Raw genomic sequence first — 16,435 nt, 5'->3', positions numbered from 1 at the left:
TTTGTCCCTTGTCAGGGCTGCGTTCAGATTCCCCAGCCGGGTGCACCTAGATGTCGTTTTATCTTTGTTGTTTACCAAATGTTAAACAAGGATAGAATAATGTCTTGGTGCACCCGAGTGGGAAATCTGAACGCGGCCCAGTGGAGTAGACCCCCACCACGATTGCCTTCGAATTTACGTAGCACGGATTAGGTTAGGTTCGAGGCGCTTCCACGTGAGGCCCGTTTACGTGTCGTGTTTGAAGCTGACAGTTTGACAGGTTCGACATTTTTAAATATCTTCGAATGTTGCGAGCATCATCGTAAAAGACTGAAAACCTCGTATAGAGATGAGAGAGAGAGACGTTTTTGTAAGATCTAGGATGTAATTAGCTTACGCAGCAATTTCGATCACTCTAACCAATAATCGCGATGCGTGTTATCTTTCAATAGCGATGTCAATCAGTTAAGTGTTCGCGCAGTTTGCTTAATCGTGAATCTTTATTTGGTAAATCGACTGGTGAATGACAGTAATCTTGTTTGAAATTAAAATGATAAAAAATCGTAGTAAAATTGAAAAACATCTAGGGATCCGTTTGCATGCTGAGTGTCGGCGTCTCGGCAGTCCCGTCGCCAAACGTCACTGATGACGCTTCTAAATCATGGTTACAACTTGCTTGCTTACGGTAAACTGGCGATACATGTCTATCAGATTGACCGCGTTGTAACGTTTGCTCAAGAGCTTCACGTTCTCGCACGACAGCAGATTTACGGTGCCCGGAGGTATCCCAGATGTCGAGAACATCTCGCAGTATTCCGCTATGTTACACGACTTCGCGGTACATACTACGATGACGGAGTTGCCGATGATCAAGCTCTGTGTCAGTTTTTGAAACAGATCCATCTCTTTCATCTCCATAAGCGTGATAACGCCTTTCGGCTTATAGGTTTTTGTTAACAAGCTGTTCTTTGGTTTAGGAATGGATAAATTCTGATACCAATGTGGGAATTTCATCCACTTGATCACTATTTTCGATAACTTGGGCTTACTAAAAAAAAAGAAGAGAGAAGGATAACATATATAAGATACGAGAGATATGAGAGCATTAGCAATTTCGACGTACCTGGCGCGTTCTAATGCAAGAGCAAACTTGGATAACGCTTGCATTCTGGATCCAGTGGACAGTGCACTCCAGATTTTGAACCCCTTTCTAGCTGATGCAACGCATCTGCTAATATCGTTGCTGGAATAATACACAAATCAGAAGCCTATTAAAAGTATACAGTAAGTGTAAAGAGTATTCATACACTTTTTAAAACCTTATTCTTTTTTTTTTAGAAAATAAACGTTAATAACTTGAGATGTGTAAACTATTTGAACCGTTCAACAATTTCTTCAAATCTGAGAGATTCAGATATATGAATCGCATATATTGACACATACGATAACAATGTTATAAAATCAAAATTTAAATTATTTTATATCTTGTAATCAATATTGTTTTTTTTCTTTTTTATAAAGATCTGTTTTATTTTATATGTGTGTGTGTATTAAAAATTAATCCAATAATTATGTTGCCAATTAATAAAATTTACAGAGTTTGAAGATTCAAATCAATTTAATTCTATTTGATTCAATTTGATTTGGCATAAAAAAATTGGTTTGCCCATTTCTATTAGCTAGCAATTTATTAATAATGAACATGATGGACTGCATATACGTACTTGTAACATTCATATGTTACAAATACATATGTAACAAATTTGTATGTTAATAAATTGCTAATTATTGTTCATTTTCTAAAAAGTTTTTAAAAATATCCCCTGCATGAATACATTTGACACTCACTGTAATTAAATTTTCTAAATTTAAGGTTCATCACCGATTGATGTTACATAAAAATATGTAAATTTGTACCTTGTTGCATTTGCCCTTGGAGTATTCTTATATGTCCAGTAAGTGTTTTGCAAAGGCTTTTGCCATGTACCATCATAAAACATAAGATTGAAATCAGAATCCGCAGGAGGTACTGGATCTGCAGGTGCATTGGCTTTTGTTTTCTTCTTCGATTGATTTGTGTTATTTATTGGTTTTATCGTGTTTATTATCTGTTGATCCTCATTTAAATTACGATGGTGAGGCAGTAAAATTTTGAATATTTCTGTATAAGGCATAATCACTGCGCTATCATAGAGATCCAGCGTATTTACAAGAATGATGTTTCTCTGTCAAAAAGAAAAATCATTAATAACATATGGAACAATTTAATAATATTGCATTTAATTGCATTTTAAATGGCCGTACGTCTAAGGATGCCGCTAAACTTTTTGCTGCCGCAATGTTCTCAGACCATATAGACGTTACGTTTATTTTGTAAAACGTGGGAGATGTAAGTAGCTCTTGCTTAAATTGAAATATACAAATGTCACTATGTAGGTTCTTAAAATATCGATCTTTCAGTGATAAAAATTCATATTTCAACAAAGATGGTATCCATATTTTACTCAAGTTCCGAGAATTGTCTGATATCTTTAAATAACTAACAACTGCATACAAATCCGCATCTTCAAAGAGTATCATTTCAATGGTCTGATCTGTATAACATTTTGAAAAATCTTGAATCTCTATTATAGGCGAAAACGCATCTTCGAATTATATCTTAAATGTAATGAGTGATTTTCTTACTTGAAAGTTTCAGCTTTTTATATTCTTCGTATACATGATCGTCTGCTGATGAGTGCTTGCTGAAATATAAAAATAATATTAATCTATTTTTTTTATTTATCATTGTATATTAGATACATTTTGTGTATTTAAAATTCATTGAATTTTCCGAGTGAAGTATAAAACGAGAAAGGAACTGTTGATAATTAATTTCATTAACACGTAGTAATTGGATGCGAATTTTAATTAGATAGTTACACGAGATAGGTCTCCAAAAAAGATTGCACCTCCTGCCTTGCACAAAAATTAAGAAGCGTCAACATTATCGACCACATTTCTTCCTTCTCTAAAAAAAAAAAAAGATAAAATTTTAGATTACAGAAATCTGACAATCTATTTTTACTTACAAAAAAGATAAAATGTTAGAAAGTGAATAGTAATAAAATGTCTTTACGATTGTATTTGCAATATTACCAGGTGTGCAGGTTTTAAATATGTTTGTCTGAAAATACGACATGTAATCTATAATGGCCCAAGGTACATCTTGGTGATTGCATATAGATTGGAAATCGGAGCAGTGGGTTGTCATCAGTTGTGTCGCTTCGCATAATCTACAAATATTAAAAATAAAGCAAAGATAGACTTTCTACAGCGACTTTTGCTTTTAGATGTAACTTTCATCATATTGTTCTCATTGAGACTAAGTGCTCGTTTAGTATTTTTACCTGTTGACAAATTTGTCACCCTTTAATTTTGAATTCTTGGCTAAATCGACTATTTTTATTGATGCTTCCTGAAAATGGACGTAAAGAGGCATTTATTCCCGCGAGAATAATATCAGAATAATCAGATGATTTTAAAAGCCAAACGCTCAGAATAGATTCTCCGTTTTCAACGTCGGCGAAGAATCTTACCACCTATTGTCAATCCATCTTCGTATGTATACTCGAATCTGAATACTCACTGTTTGTATATCACTCAGTTCATAGCCTGGATTGTTGTAATATTTTTCTATGAGAGAAGTGCTCATATTCCCGGTAAAAGGATCCAATTGCAACAATTAAAAAGAGATATGTGCGTGTCTTCGGGATCGATCTGCGCAGCAGTTACGATAAAAATAGACAAAGACCGCGTGCTCGCGGAAGATATTTGCTTTGGAAATGGAACGCGCTGTGCCAACGTCGAGGAATTATTTGTAAATATTGTTCGACCGTCAATAATTAAAATTCAAAAGCGAGCGTCGCTATCGACGAGACGTCATTTGTGTGATGTAAATATGTTTTGTCACGGTTTCGCTTCTCGGTATTTATAATCAATACCGTAAGTAATACCGATATGATATCGGCGTTACGAAAACCTCAGTTGCACCGATTTAACGCTGATAATACGGATTATCATATTTATGCGCATTTCCACGAATGCAGATTAACTTTGATCTCAGTTATCTTACTCTTTATTCTTTTCGAATTTTTTGAACTAGAAAAGGATAAAAAGTAAATTAAACCGAGAGTCAATCTAAATTGGTGAAAATGGACATTGGCGTTTGACGTTTAACGCCGACGTAATTGAACGTTTGTTAATAATTTTACAATGAAAAGTGAAACCACGGAATGCCAGAAATGTTTAATTAAGGGTACTGCAAATTTTAAAAACCACATTTAAAAAAAAAAGATTTAATTTTTATATTTTAATCTTTTTTTGCGAGTGTACACTTATTTATTATATATTACTTGCATTTATATAAATAATTAAATATGAAGTATATAAATGCTTCTTCAGCTTGACAATTAACATTTAAAGTAACTGCATGTAAAATTGCAGATTCTGCTTGTCAGAATTTCTGCAGTCAATTTGCTATCATATTCTGCTGAGCAGTTTCTCTTTTATTTCTGCTAGCGTCATGACAAAATTTGCAACACATACTTTGTAAAATCTATTTTCCACAGATTTGATTATATGGAATGGATTTCTAATTCGTCATTACACAATACTATATTTTGCATTAGTCAGCCATGAATAATTATGTACGGAGATCAAATTGTTCTAACAATCACGTCGATTTCCAGCTGTTACGGCGAGCCTTGATTAATCGCCGTTCTGCAACCACCGGAATAAACTTATTTTTTCCATCACCTGTAAGACATCCCCGAGCTCTTTGTCCGCGTGTTCCCGTTGAAGCATGGATCTACATCACAAGAGAAGGCCGATCGCTTACTTGACTCGAAAGGCGCAAATATCTTGCTGTCATCGTTTGAACAGGTGCGAGCTCGAGCTGAATAGAAAGGATCTTTGATCTAACGGACACCTATACATCTCAACGTGAGAAATTATCCTTGAGAAAAGAAAGAACACTGAGGTTGTTCGTCGCGAGCACTCGATTTCCCTTGCAATGTTTGAATCTTGTGTGTGAAGTCAAATAACTTGAAGTATTTAACAAAAATTCCCCCAGACAGTCTCAGCAAATCGATCTCTGAAAGAATTCGTCATTTTTCAATTCATCGCGTACAAGCTAATTGATTCTCGAACTTCGGCATTCTTGCATGCTAATTCGTTTTATAAGCGAATAAGAAAAAGATTTCGATCTTTATTTTTCAAGTCTAAAAATAGACGTGATCGAAAACTCTCTCATTCGCTTGTAAAATGAATTAGCGTGTATGTGTGTATACATATAAAAAGTCAGTTCTTTGAATTGAACGAAAAATTCGTGTGAAAGATATTGCGGAGTACCGTATCGATTTAAAGATTTTTATTTTAGCCCGTTCCTGAGCGAAAAGGAGAATAAAGAGGTGTACGGAAAATGCAACAACATTTGGGGCCACGGTCATAATTACACTGGTAATTTACATTATTAGATTATTTTACATGTGACATAAACAAGGTCCAAATAAAGATAGAGTGACTTTTTTTTTATCAAATGTATTTTTCTATTTTCCTAGAGAAAGATCAGAACAATGTCTAATTCAGAATTATTTAACATATAAATTTAAAAGAGACTGCGAGAGATAGATGACGTTCTTATTAAATACGATCAAATTGGATCGTTTTGAAATTTTTTCAACTTAAAAATTTTTAATGTTAAATTTCTTACAGTGGAAGTGACAGTTCGCGGACCTGTTGACCCACGCACAGGCATGGTCATGAATTTGGAGGAATTAAAAGAATGCATGAACAAAGTGCTGATGGACCAGATGGATCATAAAAATATAGACAAGCAAGTGTTTCACTTGAGAAATATAGTTTCAACGACAGAGAACGTTGCTATTTATATATTTGAGGAGTTAAAGACGCACATGTCTAATCCCGAATTGTTGTACGAAGTCAAGGTCCACGAAACCGACAAAAATGTTATGTGTTTTAAGGGAGAATACGATGACAGTCAATCTTCTGTTTCTTAATTAGACTATTTAATTGTACAGATTTGTTTACCTTTGATATCTGTTTGGTATTTTTATTGCATTTGTATAATACAATTACATGATTGTATAATTATATTAAATCAATCGAAAATAATATATGTAAATTATGTATATATGTAGGTAATATAGAAAATGTAACATTCCATTTGTACCCTAATTTCATTAAATCAGGGCTTACAATTTGGCAAATATGGCAAAAAAATTAAATACTTCACCCGTAATATTTCATTCCTTATTGCACATGCATATGTATATGTATAGTCTCATCTAAGACAGTTATCAGAATCTTGAGATTCTACTCGAATTAGAATTAATTAGTAGGATGCTATTAATTAAATATACTTCTATGCTTATATCTTTATGCGTTTCCAGTACTTAAAATATAAAATACATACGCATGATTCTTAATAACAATTCGTTAGAGCACATTTATAAAATAGTCCTTTATAAAAAAGTTAACAAGAGTACACATATCACAATGTAATCATTCCATAAATAATTTCTAATCCGCTAATGTACATATGTAATAATAAATATCTGGGATTTTTTTTCTATACCCGCTTTGTCTCGTGAGTATTGAGGAATTAATCATTTCGCTTTTATGTACAGAACTTATTGCATCGTTTACATCCTCAACAATGAAACAAAAGTTTTTTTTTTGTAAAGCTATATACCCCTTTTCAAGATCTATTTCAGATTTTTTAAATACTTTAACATCACAGGAAGTAAAAGGAAAGGAAATTGGAGAAAAGCTAATTGTCAGGTAGAAATATTAGGCTACACAGGATATGTAATCTACTCGTTAGTCATTGATATTTTCAATCGTCTCGTATGTTAAATGAAACGCATATTCAGTAAATTAGAATGTCTCAAATCACATTGCTCATTCAGTGATTTCTGAAATTATCACTTTACCTTAAGTATTCAGTGCCATTTATATAGAAATTTCTTATATACTTTTTTCATTTTCTTACGATATAAAATTTAATCTTTTTCATGACTTTATCATCGATTCTTTAAAACGAGTTATAACTTAATTATATAAGATATAATTAATATCTATATAAATCGCGTGACGTCGCACCGTGTATCTGCGCATTTCATTTAAACGCTGAATATTGCATAAAATCCAAAGATTATACAGAAAGAACAGTTTCTCTGAAATACACATACAGATCTGAAAATAATTATGCAGTTGGAAAAATTGGATATTTAAACTGATCGATAGAGTAACAAAACTTGTTTGCAGTAATATTATTGATACTTGAGCATTTTACATAAATATTTTAATGGGTCCAACATACAATTATTTTCTAATCTGTATCCAATTAAATTTTTAGATACCGCAGTAAAATTGTTCTCTCCATACAGGCGTACCATCGTAATAAATAATGTATTCACGATATTAACGATCTCGGAGCTATTGCGGAAGCTATATATTCATATTATAGCTCGTACTCGTGTAACTTCGAATAGTCACGTATGGTATACCGAGTTCGAAGTCGTCCCTCGGCCAATACCTGAGCACCGGCAATTGCTGCGGCTTCTCATCTTGCACAGCGAAATATGCAAAAAGCACCGCTGCGGTGTAACTCGCAATAAAGATGAATAGATGCCACAGCGCGTGGAGATACGGGAAGTTCAGACTCAGCCAGGTATCGCAGAATAGACGATCGTTCAGCCAACAGGTCACCGCCAGTATCCACATGGCGCCGCATCGCAAACCCAGTCTGTATACTCTTATCGAGGTAGTCCTTAAAAATTTTTCAAGACATCGTTACAACGTATGCAACTTGTGCACATCGAAGCATATCCCTCTACATTACCGTTAATCAATCATTGGAATCTCTTTTTCTAAATCTGTATATACATTTTCTCCGTTCATTAGACGTTCGTATGAAGAAATTACCTCTTCAGTTCTAGGATCAAGAATCCGATCGCTGGTATACCCAAGCTCATCAATGCGAAAGCATTTACGGCCGGATGTATTAAGGCCAAGCCGGTAGCGATTAAAGTGGGCAACGTTGCGCATATAGAGAAGAGCTTTCTGTTGTTATGTACGACATTGGGGAAATATCTTCTGGGAAAGAACATACAGAAGCCTGCCATATACACCCACAAAATAGACAATTCATCTAATAGTTGACCTATCGCATATATATATACATGTATGTACAAAATTAGCTATATACGCAACATAAATATCAATTTCATCAAGTAAGCGAAAATATCTCGATAAATTAAATACTTTTTAAATAATGTTTCTTCTCATTGCGAAACACTATTCTCAAATTGTTAAGTAGTATACATTGATATTTGTTCTCACCTATCAAAGACAAAGTAGCGTGAAAATACGCGCTAGTAAGTCCGACTATCATCAGTAAGAACCAGACTATGTGAATTCCTGGATTCACAAAGCGTGCGTAATCTCTAAACAGGTGCATGAGCACGGGTGGAAGCAACACGAAGACTACATTGCTCAACTAAAAAAATAAGAAGACAATAGATGAGTTAAAAGGTGAAAAACATATTCTCTCTCTCTCTCTCTCTCTTTCTTATACTTCTATTTATCTATCCAATTAATCACGATTTAACATTGATACGGTTCTGTGCAAAAAATTCTTACATATTTGCTTTCCGCATTCAGCAAAGATATAACGTCCATCTAGAGTGTGAGATCTAATTTGAGATAAAATTGTTTTCAACAACAAACGATTAGCGTATATACTTCCTGAATGAAGAATAAAGGAAGATAAAATACTCGTCGTGTATCAAGTACTTATTAAAGATAAGAAGCGAATGATATTCGTTAGTCAAGATATAAAATGATAAAATTACATGTACCATTTCTGATTTACTTATAAACACATTGGTATCTCGTTATCTCTCCGTCTATCCTTTGTCTTTTGTTCGCGCGCAATCTCTTTATTTGCAGTAACATGGCATACTTTGTCTGGGATCTATGGAACCTTGACTTATGAGTTTCTAGATATGCATACATAGAAATCTACAAATTGAGCAAAAAACTAGCTGCTTCAACAAAAAATTGGAAAAAACCACTCGTGTTGATCCTGTGAAACTCTCAACATTAATGTCCATTCTCTACTAATGTAGATTAACTTTAATTTCGGTTTAATTTACTCTTTATTCTCTTTTAGCTCTAAAAATTGGAAAAAGATAAAGTAAGTTAAATTGAGATCAGAGTTAATCTACATTGGTGGAAATGAACATAAATATCTCTGTGATTGGTTCAGAATGTATAGGATGTTACAGTTTTATAGTTTGCTTGTACTTTTTACTTTACACTTGATCCAGGACAGATCTTTATTTTATAATTTTTATTTATAATTCAATAATTTCATAACTTTTAATTATAATTTAAGTCGTAATTCTCGCGATTCAATAATTATAGATATCAGGATATTTTCGTGCAAGAGAAATAAATGCAAAACCGAGATATACTACGTGCGTATGTAAAGATTGTACATCCTTCATCTTAATTGCTTATAAAGATAATTAGATATATCTTATCCAATCACAAGCGTTATTACGAATCTGTGAAACTTTCCCTCCGAATTAATTGACATTTGACCTCGTCCAGAAAATTATTTGTCATAGCAAAAAAAAAACCCTGGTAACTATCACAGGGGGACTCTTTATTTCTGTCAAACTTTGACTATAAATCTTTTGACAAATGCGAAATCCTATCTTGCTATCAACTACCTGTCATAACAAAGAAGTTGTTTGCCTCGCGCGGGCAAAAAAAAAATGGAGATCGGTTATGTCACGAGCTTGTTTTCCATTGCGTATAATTTCGACACACAAGTTTTTTTTTTAAAAACGCGGAATCTGCCTTGTGCAAAAGAAACTTGCAAAAAATATTGGAAATCAGTTATTAGCTCACCATTTCTATGAAACCTCAACATTCGAGGTTTTTTTTTACAAATACTTATATAATCTGCCTTGTACAAAAATAATTTGTCTTAACAAAATAATAAAAAAAGCTGAAAACCAGTTATCACTTGGATTAGTACGAACAGTCGTGAGCTAAAAGGTTGCGACACATTTTCTTCGATGGTTAGATGGTTCGAAGTTTAATTGGTTGGATCGACAGGTAAGAACCAATGATGTTCGCCGTTCGATGAGCAAGTCTATATTTCAAAAACAATCGAAGAAAATGTGTTGCAACCTTTTAGCTCACCACCAGTAGTAAAATGTGTTTTTAAAAATAGTTGAAAAACATTTTTGAAAACGTTCAAAATAATGAGTTAAAGCCTCTATCTCATTAAAAAAACATTTATTTTAATGAAGAGATATTTTTAACGTCAAAAAAAAAAAACGTTTTAAAAATGTTTATTTAGATATTTGAACAAATATGTTTCTCAACACCAAATATTTTTAAAAGTATTTGAGTAAAACATTAAAGTAAACGTTTTTATAAATCAAATAAAGAGAGGAATTATTAATCCTGTTAATTAATTAATTATTTTTAACGTCTTTAATTTTCAAAAATATCGTTTAGTTACTCGGTTACTCGGGTATCAATGTTAAACGTCTCCGAGACTAATTTAGAAAGCATTGAATTACAATAACAAAGATTTAAATGTCTACTCGCGTACTCTCTGAGGAAGCTCCTCATTTCCGGATCAATCAAATTATGATTCATCTCAATTATGATTCGAGTCGCGACTCGAGGACCATCGACACCTGGACTCTCTCGTCCAGGTGAAACCGTCAAATCGATCGGAGAATTTATAAAAGAGAAAGAAAAAAAGAGAGAGAGTGAGAGCCATATGCGGCGCACAAGTGGCGTGTAAACAAATCGCGCGACGCATACGAACCGTGTTCATGAACTCCGCGATGCTGGGCGAGATGTTGTAGTTGCGCTCGCACCAGTCGATGGGCGAGCTGCCAGCCTCGAAGGGTTTCCACATGCTGCTGGAGTCGGTACGAGGGAGATCCAGGATGTATATCGTCTTTTCCCTCACGGGATCATCGCCTCGCCTCGAACAATGGGACCCTCGATCCTGCGCGCGGCTCGCAACAAAGATATTCACGCGCAATTCCAACCGCGGTGAAGGAAACGCGCGTCACTCTCTCTCTCTCTCTCTCTCTCCCTCTCTCACTCGTCTTCCCGGTTCAACGGGGTATTGCACCGTACCTCACGCGCAACCCGTGTCCCGTGTGAGACTGACTCACCCGATCCGCGACTGACAATGAGCTAGCGTCGTGGAGCGACTGACTCACCACCGACTCCGCCGCCGCGTCACGCGCTCGCCAGTTAAATACCAGCGTCCCGTTTCAACACGGAGGAGAGGAGAGGAGAGGAGTGGACGAGCTGGACGAGCACGCCCGCGCACGACCGCGACGAAGAGATTGGCGACGTCAACGAACGACGGGGACGATAGGTATCCGAATGTACGACGGCGACGGCTCGCGCTTATTGATAGAGGGTCAAAACAAAAGATCGCATTGCATGCGCAGTGAGCTGTCGCACGTGCGTGATTAGCGCGATATCCGCGCGGCGCAAACATTCCCGGAAGGATTGCGACACGTTCTTTTTTCATTTTGTTTGTCCAAGTATTTATAAGTTTCGAAATACATTGAACTCGCGGGAATGAACGCGACGACCACTGCGATACAGCGAACTAGGAATGTGAAAAAAGGCAATGTCGCTACGCCGAGAGAACGAAATTAGAAAAAGGGGAAGGAAAGGGAACTGCATCTGCTCTGGATTATTTTTTTTTTTCAAAATTTCTATATAATTTTGTAACTTTTTAGAAAAGTTCTCAGATTTTCTTATATGAATTGAAACAATTTTCAGAATGCTGAGAAAGTCTACATCTTTTCTCAAATTTTTTATATGTATGAATTCCGAATGTTTAAATATTCTAAGATTTCTAAAAGAGATTTCTCGTTTCATAATTTTCGATGAAATCTTACAAAATCTAAAAAAAGTTTAAAATATTTTTTTAGGAATTGTAGGACAAAAAATCTTAGAATATTTTTGAATTTACAAATATAAAAAATTCTAAGAAAAGATTTAGATTTTCTTAGTATTTCTGAAAAATATTTCAACTCGTATAAAAATACTGAAAAAGTTTTCACCAAGGTCCCTTGAAAAAGTCCGTAGAAAACGATAAGAACCGATTACTGTTTATTTTGTTGAAATTTATCATGAATAAATGATTAAAACTTGCCACGCTAAAGCTACCTTACTATTTATAACTACAATTAACTCTTAAGTTATGTGAAAAGAGGTATCTTCTTGATACCATCTATTTAAAGTGGTTCAAAAAATTTCTAAAAATGTATGAGTACGCTCTCAAGTTTCTACAACACATGTCTGTACTTCATTTTGGGAAAAAATAAAATCTTATATAATTTAATTATTTTTAAAATTTCGAGAAACTTAATAAATAAAAATCATTGGACACGAAATACTCTTGATAATACTTTTAAAGGTTGAAAATAATTGAATCTTTCTTATCGTTTCTTTATAAACTTTTTTTAATAGGGTTGCAAATATTTCTTTTGATCGTCTCTTTAAATCCTCTTTAACTCGTTAAGATCGGCTTTAACCGCTCGCCTTGACGACACGTGCACGCAAAGCCCAAGTACATCTCTTCGGTCTTGACCTTCTCTCATTGTTGTATCAATGAGAGTAACACTGTCTAACACATTCGCTTGATACGTAGTAATGCAATGAAAACAAAATGGTTCTGGCAATTCTATAACTTGACAACTCTGAAATTTAAGTACTTACTCACTAATTTTACGAAGTAATAAGATTTAAAGTAGTACCAAGTACTAAAAAAATATAATTACTGCAATTAGGTGCATTATTAATTTATAATGAAATAGCGACTTAATTACATTACTATTTTTCTATAGTTATTCAACAAATGGTTACTCTTTTCTTAATACATATGACTTACCGTTCTTGTTAGAACTTTATAATATATAGATGATGCGTTATTTGTCTTCAAATATTGTGTAACAATTACAGGTACAAATTTTTTTCTTTGAGTTTACGCTTTGTTTATAGATTTATATTCTTTACCACGAAATTTTATTTGATACTAGACGGAAGTACATCGCGAAGATGAATACATTCGCAAAAAATTGACAAACACGTTTCAAAATCGCCCGAGATATCTGCCCAGTTTACATTGACAATATATTACACCTATTTTTATATACAAATGTGTTTATACTTTAAATAAATTGTATACATGTGAAAGTCTACAACATTGTATTTTTATTAAATAGTACAATTTTAGTTATTTACTTTATTGTTATTTTTATTGCTGCAATTTAAAAAAATGACAAAAAACTCAATTTTTTTTTAAGTTTTCTTTAAGTATGATTTATTTAGTTTTATTACGAGCCTGAACCTAATTGTTCTGTAAATAAATAAATAAATAAATAAATTTATATTTACAGAAAAAATAAATTTAACAAAATTATTTTATTTATTTACACAACAATTTTATTTACAGAGAACACACACACACACACACACAAATAAAATTTATTTACTTACAGAACAATTAATCTCTGCATCGCAATAAATCATCTTAAATATTTAAAGTACTTACATAAAAAAATTCAGATTTTTGTCATTATTTCTCAATACATTTCCATTAGGATATTATACATTTCTACTTTTTATCGTTGAAACAATTTTGGATCCAGGTAGGAAATCGATGCTAAATTTTTTGTATTACTTTTAAATTTAATATAAATCAATCTGTACTTTTTTTTCATTATTTTAAAAACAGGTGTAATACATTCTTAATTCTGCTAGATTTCCCGAAATCGGGAATCAATGACCCGAACGATCACTGCATTCTCGTGCGGGTTTTCTCCGTTCGGACCGCCGCGACCGCCATATCGACGTGCTCGTTAATGAGGGGTATCGCCTGGTCGATCAGAAGCACTTCCGCAGCCGAGATTTTCGGCAGGCCCAAATTCCGCTTGACGCCTTCCGGCCCGAACTCCAGTTCGCTGGTGAAAAATCGGCAGACCGGCAGCACGTCCGACCTCACGTAGGCGCAGGTGATAACGCGGTCATGCCCGGATAGACCAGCCGCAAGATTGATTATCAGTTTCGCAGCAGCCGTTCCGGATGATAACGAGCGACTCTCGTTGAGCCCCGTCCTCGCCTCCCCGTCGCCAGTCCGAAATGATTGCAGCAGGGTCTTGCGTTGTACCTGATAATATTATAATGTTAATTGTATCGATTGTAAGGCATATAAAAAGAGCTAATTATATAACTTAAGTGACATCACATAATTACATCTGTATAAATATCGTTAACCGCATTTATTAATAAAAATATAAAAAGATTCTTGCGACATGTTAATTTAATCCTTACTCGCTTAATATTCCCACTATAAAAAGATCTCAGTATTTAATGTAATTTAATATTTAAATTTTCAGATAATATTGGAGAATTGATTAGAATTTTAATTTTTTCCTACGGATGAATGTATGATGTACTCTTTTATTTAGATTGGTGTAAAAAGTTTTTACGCCAATCCCCTTTAGTTTTTTCTTATTTGTCAAAATGAAGAAGAAAATTTCAAGCGAGGTCGAGACGAAATCTTCGTACCCTGTGATTCAATATATTTTTTTTCTTCATCGAGAAGAAGCTTTTTTAATCCTCTTTTTTCCAAAAAAATATAGTGATAATATATAAATTATATAATAAATATAATTATTATATTATTTGTCTTATAATATATATATGAACTGAATTAAATTTAATTTTCCCAGTAATAAACTGCAGATATGGCAAATAAATTTAAAGAGCACATTATAATAAACTTGAAAATAATTTCAACGGGGTCCAAACTTTCGCTTGAAGAATTCTCCTGAAGACAGAGATTAGAAATGAAAATTCTACAATTCTTTCATACATTTGTGAATTGATTGAACGGGACGGCACGTGACAATAACGGCACAACGGTACGCGCGTCGGCGCCGCCGGCCAGCGGCACCGAGAGACTCGTGCGCTCCAGGTTGAGGATGGTCGCCGCCGTCTCCTCGATCCGTCCGCCGTACGTCGAGGTCGAGCCGACGATCCGGTCGGGGTTCCACCAACCCGCACTCCGGAAGATCTCCGAGACCATCGCGAGCGTGGCGGTGACGGGGCGTGCGAACACGGCCACGAGGGCGTCCGGGTTGAAGCGCAGTATCCGATCCGTCATCTGACGCACATAGTCTGCCGTCAATTTGAATTGTTCCTGGACCGTCACGTTGCTGCCCGTCGCGGCGACGTCCGTCTCGTCCATGAGCGCGACGATGTTCGCCTAAACATTTTTCCAGTATTTACATGACGTCGTGCGACACGAGATCATTAATATTTTAACGCGTGAATTTATGCACGTAACAGGGCACACATGTATTTCTCTCGTATGTCCCATGATTCAGGCATTTATTATGGTTCCACATGTACTTATAGCGTACCTTGAAAGAACAAGTAAATATAAAAATAATTTTATAATATATGATCTAAAGAGCTTTTCAATTATATGTAATTACATACAATGTTTATTTCTATAAAATTATCTAGATGAAGAACTGGCTTTATCTTTATATGGATTATTAGAATGTATATTGCCTTTAATTTTATCTTATGTAAATGAAGTGTCTTTTTCAAATTGCCTAAGTTGATGTGAACGAGTATGAAAAATTGTTCTTAGCTCCAAGTTGTCATTTATCCTAACAGGAACATTTTTTAAATGATAATAACAATTGCGTACACCAAAAAAGACAGTTTTCCGTGCATCGCTATATTTTCTGAAGCTCTTACTTCTCTGAGGGCCTGCTTTATATCTTTTTTCTGGAAGTAATCTATACGAGGACTGGTCTCCAGGTGCGACGCGTTTGTCAAGGTCTCCGGCGTGGACTCCCTTGTGTCCACCAGGCGTATACTTCCTATATTCCGATATTGCTTCAAAAGAATCGCGGTGTAAAGAGGCGTCACTCCTGCGCCGATGATGCACACCTTTACATTAGCCTTGCTGTTGCTTTTCGCCTTTTTCTCATTTTTCTCCCTCGTCGATCCTCTTGCACTTTTCTCCCCGGTTTTCTGGACTTTCCAGTCGTCGATTGGCGGGATCTTCGAAGATTCGCGACGCGAGAAGACGGAATGACATCCGCATCGCCGCAACAAATCGAGATGGATAGATTTAAGATTAAAATCGAGGAACGATCTCGACAGCGCGGTCATGACTGAATAATTTCAATGTTTCTCGGATATGGAAGACGAGTACAATTTATAACATTTCCCACGATTTTGCCAAATGAGTCGGGACGAGAACGTCGCCGAAGGGTAGTGGTGCGAATCATGACAAATTTGCGCGAGA

The 16,435-nt window shown here is 34.9% G+C and overlaps 4 protein-coding genes across 8 annotated transcripts; 1 reads left to right on the top strand and 3 right to left on the bottom strand.

Annotated features, from left to right (window-relative positions):
- Nucleotides 1-235: 235 nt before the first annotated feature.
- LOC105202288 (6-pyruvoyl tetrahydrobiopterin synthase) lies at nucleotides 236-6,261 on the top strand. Of its 4 annotated transcripts, XM_011170722.3 has the most exons (5): nucleotides 1,077-1,263; nucleotides 1,853-1,934; nucleotides 4,710-4,902; nucleotides 5,399-5,478; nucleotides 5,734-6,248. In XM_011170722.3, the coding sequence occupies exons 3-5, from the start codon at nucleotides 4,823-4,825 to the stop codon at nucleotides 6,036-6,038; spliced, it is 465 nt and encodes a 154-aa protein (XP_011169024.1). In that variant the 5' UTR covers nucleotides 1,077-1,263; nucleotides 1,853-1,934; nucleotides 4,710-4,822; the 3' UTR covers nucleotides 6,039-6,248. The 4 variants fall into 4 exon arrangements, with proteins under 4 accessions (XP_011169023.1, XP_011169022.1, XP_011169024.1 ...); XM_011170721.3 differs by lacking the exons at nucleotides 1,077-1,263; nucleotides 1,853-1,934 and adding an exon at nucleotides 236-259 and having other exon boundaries at nucleotides 5,734-6,261; XM_011170720.3 differs by lacking the exon at nucleotides 1,853-1,934 and having other exon boundaries at nucleotides 1,032-1,263.
- LOC105202287 lies at nucleotides 461-3,838 on the bottom strand. Of its 2 annotated transcripts, XM_011170719.3 has the most exons (9): nucleotides 3,608-3,838; nucleotides 3,369-3,436; nucleotides 3,118-3,254; nucleotides 2,902-2,989; nucleotides 2,665-2,723; nucleotides 2,284-2,573; nucleotides 1,897-2,204; nucleotides 1,103-1,222; nucleotides 461-1,027 (listed from the first exon to the last, which is right to left on the bottom strand). In XM_011170719.3, exons 1-9 carry the CDS (start codon nucleotides 3,671-3,673, stop codon nucleotides 634-636), a joined length of 1,530 nt encoding a protein of 509 aa, XP_011169021.1. In that variant the 5' UTR covers nucleotides 3,674-3,838; the 3' UTR covers nucleotides 461-633. The 2 variants fall into 2 exon arrangements, with proteins under 2 accessions (XP_011169021.1, XP_025986197.1); XM_026130412.2 differs by having other exon boundaries at nucleotides 461-1,222.
- Nucleotides 6,262-6,401: 140 nt separating the features above from the next.
- LOC105202289 (alkaline ceramidase) lies at nucleotides 6,402-11,310 on the bottom strand. Its single transcript, XM_011170725.3, has 4 exons — nucleotides 10,901-11,310; nucleotides 8,386-8,542; nucleotides 7,969-8,206; nucleotides 6,402-7,813 (listed from the first exon to the last, which is right to left on the bottom strand). The coding sequence occupies exons 1-4, from the start codon at nucleotides 10,991-10,993 to the stop codon at nucleotides 7,492-7,494; spliced, it is 810 nt and encodes a 269-aa protein (XP_011169027.1). The 5' UTR covers nucleotides 10,994-11,310; the 3' UTR covers nucleotides 6,402-7,491.
- A 2,505-nt stretch (nucleotides 11,311-13,815) lies between these two features.
- Nucleotides 13,816-16,411, bottom strand: LOC105202316 (malate dehydrogenase). The gene is made up of 3 exons (XM_011170766.3): nucleotides 15,880-16,411; nucleotides 14,984-15,376; nucleotides 13,816-14,275 (listed from the first exon to the last, which is right to left on the bottom strand). Exons 1-3 carry the CDS (start codon nucleotides 16,297-16,299, stop codon nucleotides 13,904-13,906), a joined length of 1,185 nt encoding a protein of 394 aa, XP_011169068.2. The 5' UTR covers nucleotides 16,300-16,411; the 3' UTR covers nucleotides 13,816-13,903.
- Nucleotides 16,412-16,435: the final 24 nt, after the last annotated feature.

The sequence above is a fragment of the Solenopsis invicta genome, chromosome 7 (assembly GCF_016802725.1).
Source record: "Solenopsis invicta isolate M01_SB chromosome 7, UNIL_Sinv_3.0, whole genome shotgun sequence".
In the NCBI taxonomy this organism is placed as follows: domain Eukaryota; kingdom Metazoa; phylum Arthropoda; class Insecta; order Hymenoptera; family Formicidae; genus Solenopsis; species Solenopsis invicta.
The sequence above is the reverse complement of the archived record's forward strand: the minus strand, read 5'-3'. Positions and strand labels throughout refer to the sequence as shown.